Below are 12,274 nucleotides of genomic sequence, written 5' to 3'. Positions count from 1 at the left end.
GTGGCCTTTTTTTAAAAAATGGAACTATATATTTGGGAGCCTTTTTTTTTTTTTTAAAGATTTACATTTCCAGTAGGAGAACCACAGACAGGGCAGGGAAGTCAGACATTGTTGGTTTTGGCCTTTTTATGGGGTTTGTTGAGCCTTATCCTTTAAAGATAGAAGTGATAGCTGATAAGGAAAAACTGAGGAGTCAAAATGGCACTTTTCATGAGCTCTTGTTTAACGGAAGAAACTATGAAACAAAACAACGATGTAAATAAACACAACCTAGTGTAAGTCCAAGTTCAGAGACATGAGATACCAAACAACCCTGGAACCGTCAGCTCAGAACTGGTTTTGTAACAACCGCAGCCGTTTGTACAAATGTAAACCCCCCCCCTCCTCTCTCTCTCTCTCTCTCTCTTGTCTCTCTGATTTCCAGGTGGGCTCTCACAGAGAAGACGGCAGCGGCGTGGGCAGCGGCGTGGGCAGTTTGCGCGGCGGACACTCGATGGCGGGTCAGGTGCCGGTGCCTCAGCTGCCCGTTCAGTCGGCCACCTCGCCGGACCTCAGTCAGCCCGACCCGTACCGCGGTAAGACCCGCCACGCTCTCAGACATCAGTTACATGAATACTCTGAGCGTCCGACTGTGTCCCTAAATTTGTGGGACAAAATCAGGATATTCTGCTCGGAATCATCTCTTGCTGCTTAATGGTTCACATTACTCTGTCGTATTTCAGCCGCTTCAATTGAAACACATACAGATGACAAGAAAAAGTACCTGCATTCATGTGTCCCTCTTTGCTGAACAATGACCACAGAAAGAAAGAAACAAAGAGTCGGTGATGGACAACCTGTGTCAGCATCTGTTGTTTTTGTCCATGCCTGTCTGTGTGTTTCCATGTAGCCACTGGTATCCCATCACGCACTTGTGCACACACACACACACACACACACAACAAATGAACGTTTCCAACACCACATAATAATAAAAAAAAAGATAATTATGAAAGACAAAATAATTAAGAGGAAGCAAAGGAGGAGATGATGAGGAACACGAAAGGGACAGAAACGCAAAGATGAGGAAGAGGAAGAAGACAATCTCAAGACAGAGAAAGCTGAAAGGGAAGAATAAATCGATGAACAACAAAAGAAGAGCAGACTGAAAATATATAAGAAGAAGAAGAAGAAGAAATATGACAAAATGACGGAAGACAGAAGAAAAATATTGCAAAGAGAGGATGAGCAAGGAAGGCAAGAATGAAGAAGATGAGCAGGAAAAAGACAACATAGAAGAAAGAAGTGATCAGACGATCATATGGGGAAGATGCAAAACATGACGCTGTGAATAGAGGGGGGAAGAAGAGAGGCAGAACGGTGAAAAAGGAAAACAGAAATCTAAGAAAGAGAGGAGGTGAAGACGAGGAAACGAGCAAGGCGCACGCGTGGAGTGAGATCTCAGCTGGCAAGCCTCAACCTCGCTGCCCGAGTGGTGAGAAAAAAAAAAGGAAAAGGAAAAAAAAAAAGCCTAACGAGGAGGGTAAATAAATATACAGCGTGTGTGTGATATGAATATGGAGGAGGAAAAGTGTATATGAGCGTGCTGCGGAGCAAATTAGCCCTGAGCTCGTTTTTAAAGGCTGAAAATGAGTCTGCTGGCAGCAAAGTTCAGCCAGCGGCAGCCGGAGCCAAGTGTGTAATGAGGTGAGAGAGAGAGAAACACACACACACACACACACACACACACACACTCAGGCAGAAGAAGAAGTTCCTTACTTGCTCACACACACACACACACACACACACAGAGCTGAGGGTGTGTAGAGGCTGTAAATAGAGGGTATTAAAATGTTTTTGGCAGCAAATGCTTCAAACTCAGTAGCAGCGCTGTGGTTTCCTCCTCTCTCTCTCTCTCTCTGTTTCAAAAAAAGGTATGAACAGTGAAGATTTATATTATATTGATAGTTTATTATATTTATATTACATTTATATACTTTATACTCTCCTACTCCCTCTTTCAAACAGGTTTTATCTCTCTGGCGCAGGTTGTTTTATTTTATTACATTCACTGATCAGTGAATGTATACATTGCAGACCTAATTTAAAGGGTCGCTTCACCCAAATTGTACTAAGCACCAAACGTTGGCAACTGAACATAAATCAGGAGGTGTGGAATCATTCAATATGAACGTGCTGACTTTGTCAGAGTGTACTGTTTTGGGGTTTTTTTTAGTTCGTGAACTAGAAATCAGTGTGCTTTAACGTTTGGTACGAACAGGAAATGATGCAATTTGGAAAGCCAAAGTAAACCTTATATAGAGGCAGAAAAATGTTTTTTCCAAAAAGGATTTGAGATTAATTTTGTGGCTTGGCTTCAAATCTTTAGTGTTTCTCCATAAGATTGAATATTTATGACTACATAAGCGTAGTTTGAAACGCATCTTGAGGTATTGTATTATATTTATTGAGTTTAACACTCAAAATAAAACAGATAAATCGTGAAATAATCAAAACTGATCTTTTTTGATGATCAGAATTTTACTTGTAACTATAATAATACATATAGAACTGGCAGAGACCAGGGGTGAACATATAAAGAATGCCAAAAAAACAAAACAACCATAGGACATTATTGAAAATGACTGATAGGACAACAACGACAACAGAAATATTAGCAGCAGTAGTGATAATGATGACCTAAATAAACAAAAAAAATGGCACTTCAATATGAATAAAAAAAAAAACAAGGCTGCGTTATATTAGAAGAGGACACAGGTTCTAACTTTAGCAGAAAACTGCGTTCATGTAACGCCGCTTTAGCTCATAGTTCGAAGCTGATTGAGAAAACGATTAATGACCTGCAGGTCTGAGTAGCTCCTCCATTTAGCCTGCATACTGTCGTCTCTGGGTTTCCTTAATTTTGTCACTTTTTCCCAAAGTGAATGCTGCTTGGAGTCGGTATGCAGTCTGGCACCGGGACACAGCAATGGAGAAAGCCAGGAAATAACATGAAGGAGGTTTAGAAACGCTGCCTTGATATAAAGTGGAACGTATTTGTTCACATTAGGTGGATGTACCAGAAACTAGATTAGACCAGAGAAACAGAGATTCACACTTGCTGCCCTCGATAAGTCTTTTTTGTTTTGTTTTGTTGTGTTCAGTCTCTTCCAGTGTCGGTTTGTGTCTGCCTGCGTTCAATCGGACATTCAGAAGCACAAAGTCACTTTTCACAGTTTTAAGCTTTTTTTTTTTGCTTTTTTTTTTAAATGCCGCTATTTGTGCACAAACACAGCGATTGTATGAGAGGAGACGCACACACACACACACACACACACACACACACACACACAAGCCAAACACAGGCCGTCACTCAAAAGCTGCACACAAAATGCCTCCAGTCAGGCAGACGGAGATTCAAAATGGCCGACAGTTGGTGTTGTGTGTGTGTGTGTGTGTGTGTGTGTGTGTGTGTGTGTGTGTGTGTGTGTGGAACGAAGCGCTGTGTTTTGTGTTGAGAAGTTGGCAGCGTCCCAGTGACGGATCCATACAGACTTTAAATAAAGACTGCTCTGTTCGGCTGAGGAGGGAGGCAGATAGAGGGGGCAGAGGCTTTACGTTTGCATCACGCCTCTCCCACGCCGCCATCTTGGAGGTCGACTGGAGAATTAGCTGTGTTCAGACAGGCCCCCACGCTGCAGTCTCGCTACATCCGTCCGAACGGGAAGAAGGGGAAAGCCTTACGTCTTCTGTCTCCGGAATGTTCCCTCATTATTCCAGGGTGGACACTGCTAGCCTAAATGAACTGCTTTTATCGTATTTGTAGAGGTCAACTAACAAGTGGCACAGATACAGTGTGTCGCTCCTTTTTAATTAGCTGAATTGCTTGTATTAATGTTAATATTAGATTTTATTTGGATGTAGCCCACAGCGATGGAGGCTTTGCAGCTATTTTGTCACCACTTACGTAGTTCTTAACCCAATTGGGAGATGCTGTTGTCAGAAACTATTGATATGTCTGACTTGGAACTACAACAAGTATTGCTTGGGGCCTAAGGCAGTTGCCAACCTTTGCCTAAGTCCACCTCTGACTAGGAAACTCACGTGAACTGTTTTTTTCCCAACCAAATGCTCACAATAACAATAATAATAAGATACGGCGTGAATGCAACATAATGTTCACATATCATCTAACCAATCTAATAAGGTGGATTTTCATTTGAATTCTGTCGCTTCCCCTTGTTAATGAAGTTCGAATTAAGTCAGAAATCCTCACCTTCATATTTCGCAGGACCCTGTTTCATAGTCACATGACTTACATGTTTATTCTCAGGAGTAAAGCCTCAGTTTTTACTAGCTTTTGGAGCTGAAAGAAAACTTGGATTTCATCACGTGACCTAAGTGTGTAACTTCCGTGACATAATAACAGCACGTTGTATATCTATATCTATGTGCACCGTCTAACCCCTCCTTTACCTTTCCCTGCAGCCCTGTCCGGAGGCCTTCAGGGCCAGAGCACATCCTCCGTCAGCTCAGAGATCAAGTCTGAGGACGAGGGGGACGAGAACCTCCTGCAGGACGCGAAGCCCCTGGACGGCAAGAAGGAGGACGTCGACGGCAAGGATCTCAAGGCTATTGATAGGTCAAGATCTTGGTAACCCCGCCTACCTCTCAGACGTTCGCTTCCATCAAAAATCTAAGCTGGTCTGGGACGTGTGTTTTCCCAAAGCGCCCGCATGCTCAGAGACCTTCCTTGTTCAAAATGTCATTGAAAAACAAAGCTCTCCTGGAGACAGAAAGAACTGTTCAAGATGTTACGCTTGAATTGGATTTTGTACAAACTGAAGTGACAATCTGTGGCCCCTTTTTACTCAAACACATTTAGAAATCTAGAGAGATTTACATGAAAAAGTCCTACTTTGACTTTAAATAAATGATATAAATACTTTTTCTAACACTGGGCAGCAACCATAAAACACAAATCAGCGTTCAGATCAGTTAAGACAAAGAAATGAAACAGTATTTTGTTTTGGAGAGAAATGACACAAGGACGGACTTTAAGCTGAGAGCGTTTTGGGAACCAGCCTCTGGACTTTGATGAAGTGACCAAGTGTGATGAGAAGCAGCTAAATACATCAGTCAGTACAGAGACTTCTTGTCCCTGTCCACCAGGCATCCCCCTCTGCTGTAGATCTTTTTGAGCCGAGAAAGCACTGCAAACACAGAGAGGGGTTCCTGGTGGACATGCAGCTCCCGGTTGATTCCGTCCGTCTCACCATGGCCTTGGGCCTGGTTTTAACTGTTTCTCACACAACAGAGTAGAGCCCTCAGTCCGTATTCTCAAAGAAGTGCCGACTCACATTCAGAGCCGGGAAATCAACACCGGCAGAAACTTTGAAAATGGATATTCTTGCTGTTGGCGAGAAACTGCAAGCCTTCCAAAAAGGTTTTGAACATGTTTCAAAGGACCCACTCATTATATAAACACGTAAGCCAGCTAAATATGCTTTAATAGAACGATTGAGAAAGTGTTGGCTTTGGTCACAGTGTTGATTTCCCGCCCTGGCTGCGGCTGAGCAGCCTTCACCCCTTCAATGATGTTTTTCACCTGGAGGACGACTAAAATCAGAAACATTTGGATTCCAAACCCAGAGATTTGTACATCATGGTGGCGGTCATGATGATGATGATGATGTTGATGATGATGATGCAAATGGTTTGATGATGAAGAAACAGGAGTTACAGGGTTTGGGAACGTATTGTCATGTGATCCAACAAACTCGTTGGCAGCTGGTTGTCTGTACTTCATTTGGTCACCGTATTGACCTTATTGACCATCTTTGCATTGTCTCTTAACAATTTTACACTGCGAAGTCCGTTTACAGACGTTGGGGAGAACTACTTTGTTTGTGGAAAAGGTTGTATAAAGCCTTTTGTGTGTGTGTGTGTGTGTCACTTGAGTCGGCGTCGGTTGTTAGCCTCTGTAGCCCGCTCCTCCTCTCTGCTTGAGGCTAATGACTCCAGGCTACATTAGCCGCTACTAGCATAACACGCCCAATTCCCCAACTGATGTCCATCGCAAATAAATGTCCATAAATCGGCCTAGAAATCCTAGAAAAAGTACGCTTCAGAAATTGACTTGAGACTCATAAGGTTTTTCCGTTTTCTTCAGTATCAAAGTAATGTAGTGATAGTTTGTCTGTACATCCGTGGGGATATAGCAAACAGTAATTGCTGATAGTTAATTCAGCATACTTTTAATGCTCCCGATTTGCCAAAATGTCAACAAATACAGCCCTCAAAGTACCTACCTGTAGCTGAACTTACATTACATGGCATTACTGTCGTCATACTGGTTCCCAAATAGGCCTGTTGTTGTTAGCATATGACTTATTTCTTCTTATTAAATGATAGTTTCTTCTTGTAAATTCTGCACTAAAAGATAAGTTTCAGTTATTTCAACAAACATCCATCTTCAAACGGCTTCTTGATGTGATCCCAAATTATGTCTTCTATCCGGCGCCAGTTTGTCCTCGAGTAAATCCTCCCCTTCTGGTTATTCACTGTATATTTTTGGTCAAAAATCTGCTGCGAAATGAACTTCCCAACGTCACCATGTAAACACACAGCTGCTGCTGACAACTTTGGCAGACTTGAAATACCCAGAATGCAGCACACCATGATGTCTGTTCCCAAGCCCTGTTCCTTGTTACTTATGAATCATCTCGTAAAGGTCGGCAGCACTACAGCATCGACTGCAGGTTCGTATTAAAATGAGCCTCCACGAGCAGTAATGCAAACTGAGCTTTCGTCCTTAAATCCTCCCCTTCTTCTTCCTCCTCCTCCTCCCCCACCCTCACCTCCTGCTTTCTCCTCCCTCGCTCCTCCTCGTGCTCGCCATTCGTCACCGCAGCAACAACGATGACGAGGACCTGTCTCCGGAGCAGAAGATGGAGAGAGAGCGGGAACGGAGGATGGCCAACAACGCGAGGGAGCGCCTGCGCGTCCGAGACATCAACGAGGCGTTCAAGGAGCTGGGCAGGATGGTCCAGCTGCACCTGAAGAGCGACAAACCTCAGACCAAGTTACTGATCCTGCACCAGGCCGTGGCTGTCATCCTCAGCCTGGAGCAACAAGTCCGAGGTCAGTTTCATAAAAAGACACACGACCTTTAACCTCAACAATAACAGCCACAGGTACTGCACTAGATTAGATTGCTAATTGATTGTTTGATTGTTTTTGGCGGAAATTATAATCATAGAAAAAACGTAAACTCCCCAGTTATATCACCAATATACTGTATCTTGTTGTTCAACTGCCATATATGGCCATCTTATATTCCTACATCATATCAAAGTATGCCCCTGTATAGTTCACCATGCTAGTGACCAAGATGTAGTTTGTACTCATTTGATTTTAAGTTGGTTTGAGTTCATTTCATCCCTTAAGAAAGCGAAAGATGTCTTTTTTTCCACAATCCTGAAAATGACGGAAAAATAAAAATGGTCACTGATCTGACAACAGTCATTCCAGGTCCTGGTCTGTTCTGAAAGGAAGCTCTTTAAAATGTACTAGTAGTGTCATTAAATCTAAGTAAAAAAAAACACAGTGCCCAGCTGTTTTAGGACATTGCTTGGTTTGCTTATTTGTTGATAAGGAGAAAAATATAGAACAATGGAAGCTTTGTTCTTTAAAACACAGATAGAATCATGTAAACTGTAATTTCAAACGATGTATAGTTTGTTCAGGTTGAGTGAGGATTCAAGCAGACGCCTTCACAAATAAGGCAATTATTTACACGTTATCCTCCGAGCCACAGGTGGCTTTACAAACTCACGCTGTGCAGCCGAGCTTTGTTCAAACTCACAGAACTTTATTTTAAATTCTAGCGGAGGTTTTGAAGTTTCCACAGGTATCAAATATGAAGTTGGGGGAAATGTGTGCAAAATACATAAAATAGAGGAATTATAGTATTAAAGCATGAAAACATTTTCCTTTGTTCTAACTTTAAAGCCAACTTAAAGGGACATTTAAGGTGGAAATCAGGGTTCAAGAGGTTAAAGTCCAGCACATGTAGTGCTCCAGGAGCTCCAGGAGAGGGCAGCAGTGGAACCTGTTGAAGTTTTTGGCTGAAGTTTTTGGCTTCTTGGCTTCAGTCTGACGGCTGATTCAGTGATCCAGCTCAAAGAAATAATTCACTGAAAAACGAAACACTGTCAGGACAGGTTTTTTACTGACAGAAACCACCAGAAGTAATAATAATCTCCCCTGTGTGTCTCTCTCTCTCTCCCTCTGCCCAGAGCGAAACCTGAACCCCAAGGCGGCCTGTCTGAAGCGCCGCGAGGAGGAGAAGGTCACCGTGACATCGGACGGGGCTCCCCTCTCATTGGCCGCCGCGCACCACGCCGCCGCCGCCGCCATGGGCGACGGGTCAAACCCCTTGGGACAAATGTAAAGCGCAGCAACATCTCCTCCCCCCCTGAATGGTCAGATTTCACTTATAAACTAATCTGCTGTTGTACCTTTAATTCAAACCCAAGAATTGGAAGTCAGAAACCAGTCCAGAAACTTCAAGCAATCATTTTATGAATCCTACCACTACCAAACTAAACACGCCTCCAATGAAAACAAGTTGAGGTCACCAGTGTATGTAGTTACATTTCGGCTTCCATTGAGTAAATTGGGAAAAGAAAATTCCTGTTTTCAGGGTCAAACGTTACCTCACAAGATGGAAAAGTAATCGTTTGTCCATCACTTGTCTGAGATCGATTAATGCAGTGTCTGTGTACTTTTTAACCAATTTGTTTCCTGCCAAATAGAATTATGAAATTGGAAATGAAAATCTGACTTTACATACAATTTGATGTCAAAACCAAAATATAACGTGATCAATTTTATTGCGGTGAGAGGAGCACTAAGCTGGCCAGGAAGATGTTGGTCAAGAAAACAAGACAAAATAAAAGATTTTCCCTGGATAAATAAAGGTTAACCAAATAAAATAGAATAAAAGCAGATGTCCATCCTTAAGTATTGCATCCAAGCGCAGATTTTGATTTGACTTGAGAAGTGGAATTTTATTATTAAAGGCTCCACCTATACAGGTACACAGTAATGTGTGTGTGTAGTGTGGGATGTCAAAGAATGAGGACTCATTACATAAGGCAAGGCAAGGTTCACCTTGAGAAAATGTAGAATAAGCTTTCAGTTGTAAGGTCACAAAGCATACTGAATATGCTGGTATCCGGCATCACAATAGTGTTGTTAGCCTTAAGTAAATAAATCTGTTCGAACTAAAAGTGCCATTTGGGAACCAAAGGGTTAAAACTTACACAGACAACATGTAGACCTAATGCCATTTTGTAAAATTTCTTCCATCATACAAATTCATTTGTAAAAGTGCGTCGTTCAGAGGAAGTCTGGCAGAGCTGATATTTCAGCCAGCTAAAAACAGAAGCCAGAACTTGAGTTTCTGTCTGGTCTGGGTACATTTTAACAACAGATTGGCAGTAAGTGTGATTTTAATGTGTGACTGTGTGTGTGTGTGTTCGTCACTGCTTTTTTTTTTCTTTTTTTTTTACTGAATATGTATTGTGTCTGTTCTTTCCTCTACAACTTTGTTTCCTCTTAAAACCTTCAAATTGTACTCGTGCGCCTGTTGAATGGTGGAGCAGGCTACACGTGTTATTGTGGTCATTTTCTGAAGTGTGGTGTGTAGTCTTCAGGTACCAAAGGTCCTTGATAAGGAGCAGGAGTGACCGAAGACAAAACCACACAGTTTCTTATCTGCGATAGCTTTACAGTGAAAGAAATGAAGTAATAAGTACAGTCTTTTCTTCTTTATCTATACATACGTACATTTTGAGGTTTGTCCTCGTTCTGAAAAAGTTGTATGACCCGTCAATAGATACATACAGATTTTTCAGTGAATGTGGTAAAGCTACATGCGTGGTAGTTCTGCATTAAAGCTTCACTTTGTTTCCTAACACATGCACATTCCTTTAAAGAGTAACTCCACAGCTCTGACCACTCCCAACGTCACAGCTGGGTGTTGTCTATGTTACTTGTTACCACACCCGGCAGTGATGTAGCGGTGTACTATAGTGCAATGCTACATCACACTCCTGCTGATCATTTAGATTGGATCAGATTTTTCCAGAATGTCATGTAATTTGCTGTGAATATTCGTGGACATCATCAGAACAAAATGTGTGCTTGTACATAAGAAATACCCAAATTTCCAATAAGAATTAGCCTCGATTTCCATGGATTTTATTGAATCGCACGCCCCCCAGAAAATGAGCCATTTTTATTGACACTCCATGAGCTTTTCCTTATGACAGGACAAACTTTCTTTAATTAATTTTTGTAGCTCTATCATTGTTGTGGGGTGAAATAAATACTGCTACCACTAGGGGGCATTATTAGGGCTTTACAGTTTAAGTAAAACTTAAGTTTTTTTCTGTGTGTGTGTGTGTGTGTGTGTGTTTGTGTTTGTGTGTCAATGTCCTTCCAAATCCTCCCTTCTTTTATTGTTTCTCTTTGTCTCTCCAGGTCCAAGGTGCCAGAGTTCATCAAGATGATGAGTGACCACTTCCTCTGACGACGTTTCCATGACAACCCGGCAATCGATCAAACCTGTTGTTGCTTCAGCCTGACCAATCAGATTCTCTGGAACTCCAGCCTGACCAATCAGATCAGCCTTTTTCTCCCCTCTCGTCTGTCGTCTCTGATCCTCCTCCTCACCCTCGTCTCCTTCTTCTGTCGAGAACACGAACTGCAGAGTCACATTAGTCGCTTTTCGTCACTTTGCATCTCCAGCTGAAGTGAACTGGGAGCTACTTAGTGGAGACGTTAAAAAAAACGGCCGGTGTAACATGGCTGCTACAAAGTGGCAGTTTGTGGGAGCTTTTGACACAAAGTGACAGCAATGAACAAACGTCTTTGGAATCACATCATCCAAGAAATTCTTCTTCTTGTACTACTTGTTTTATCAGCATTCCCAGTTTTAAAGAACAAAAGGGTTCTATATATAGTATATATATATATGGGAAAAGGAAAAAATGACAAAAAACTTGCAACTGGATGCGGGCAGTGAGGAGGGTACAGTTTGAGGAAAGTTGTTCCGAACGCAGCAAAACATATCACAAAGTGTTTAAAGAGAATTTTTTTTCCTTTTTTTTTTTTTTGAAGCAACACTGCGCAGCTGTCTTTGAATGCAGCTTCAGCGCCTCTCTGACTGAACGGCAATCTAACGCCACACTGTGGATGAAGCTGTGCCTGACCTCCTCTTGGATGCAAACCAGTCAGATAGATACACATGGAGAAGCAAAGCAAACAAAACAAAAAAGGAAGAACAGGAAAATTCCAGGAAGTATCTCAGAAGCAAGCTTTCCACTCATACATCCCCTTACGAACCGCACATTTTCACAGATTCAAGTATAAATTAACGGGATATTAGGAATCCGTTGTGACCCTACTGCTTTTCAGAGGTGCTTGATATGCCGAGTGATCTGAACAAAAATTTAGTTTGCAAACACTTTTTGACTATCATAGATGCCTAGAAAGCAGGGGCTAAACAAGAAAAACGGGGGCAACTTGTTCTTGCCCTTTTAATGCATTCCTTCTTTAACTACAAACATTTACAGAGATTGTCAGTGTAAAAAAAAAAGAAAATCTGAACATGTTCATGTTTTATGCTAAAAAAGCCACACTGACTTTGTTAACAAATGGTAAAATTGTACGAACTGCTGAAGTTTTTAGTGTGAACAGGAATATGAAAACCTGGACAGTCATGTACCTGTACCCCAAATGGCCCATGTGTATCTACTGAGAGAAAGAGAATACCTATAGAATCAATCATTGAATCAGTTAATCAATCAATCAATCAGTGAGTGACTCCAGAGGGACTGGGGTGTTTAAATTATTGAAGGTAGAGGAATTACAGAAGAAAGACAGGAAGGAAGAATCATGCTGTAATGAAAAAGTGTACTTCTAAATGCGGCAGGAAGGAAGGACATTTCTTGACATATTCATTTGAGACTGTTGTTGTGGGTTTGTAGTGCAGATGCAAAAATGACGACAGAAAGGAAGAGCTCCAGCTAACTTCCCCAATCAGAGTCCTTTGTCAGATAATCGTCAGCACGGGCAGAACAGGCAGGAGTTTGAAATGGGGTCCAGGCTGAAATGGAAGGATTACTGGGGAGAGAGACTGACATCTGAGAGGACAGATGATAGATGGATGGATATGGATAGATAGATGGATGGGTGGATGAGAGGGAAGAGGGCTGGACGGAGC

At 42.0% G+C, this 12,274-nt stretch overlaps 1 protein-coding gene across 3 annotated transcripts in view; it reads left to right on the top strand.

Annotated features, from left to right (window-relative positions):
- LOC139301628 (transcription factor 4-like) overlaps positions 1 to 10,579 on the top strand; it is a 204,587-nt gene extending 194,008 nt beyond the window's left edge. For 2 of the 3 annotated variants that reach the window (XM_070925066.1, XM_070925068.1), the window contains exons 16-20: positions 425 to 575; positions 4,468 to 4,621; positions 6,893 to 7,122; positions 8,280 to 8,430; positions 10,531 to 10,579. In XM_070925066.1, coding sequence (XP_070781167.1) covers positions 425 to 575; positions 4,468 to 4,621; positions 6,893 to 7,122; positions 8,280 to 8,430; positions 10,531 to 10,579 — 735 coding nt within the window. Of the gene's footprint in view, positions 1 to 424; positions 576 to 4,467; positions 4,634 to 6,892; positions 7,123 to 8,279; positions 8,431 to 10,530 lie in introns of all 3 variants that reach the window. The other variant, XM_070925067.1, reaches the window with a different exon arrangement.
- Positions 10,580 to 12,274: the final 1,695 nt, after the last annotated feature.

The sequence above is a fragment of the Enoplosus armatus genome, chromosome 18 (assembly GCF_043641665.1).
Source record: "Enoplosus armatus isolate fEnoArm2 chromosome 18, fEnoArm2.hap1, whole genome shotgun sequence".
Taxonomy (NCBI): Eukaryota; Metazoa; Chordata; class Actinopteri; order Centrarchiformes; family Enoplosidae; genus Enoplosus; species Enoplosus armatus.
Note: the sequence above shows the minus strand (reverse complement) of the source record. Positions and strands in the feature narration are given on the sequence as shown.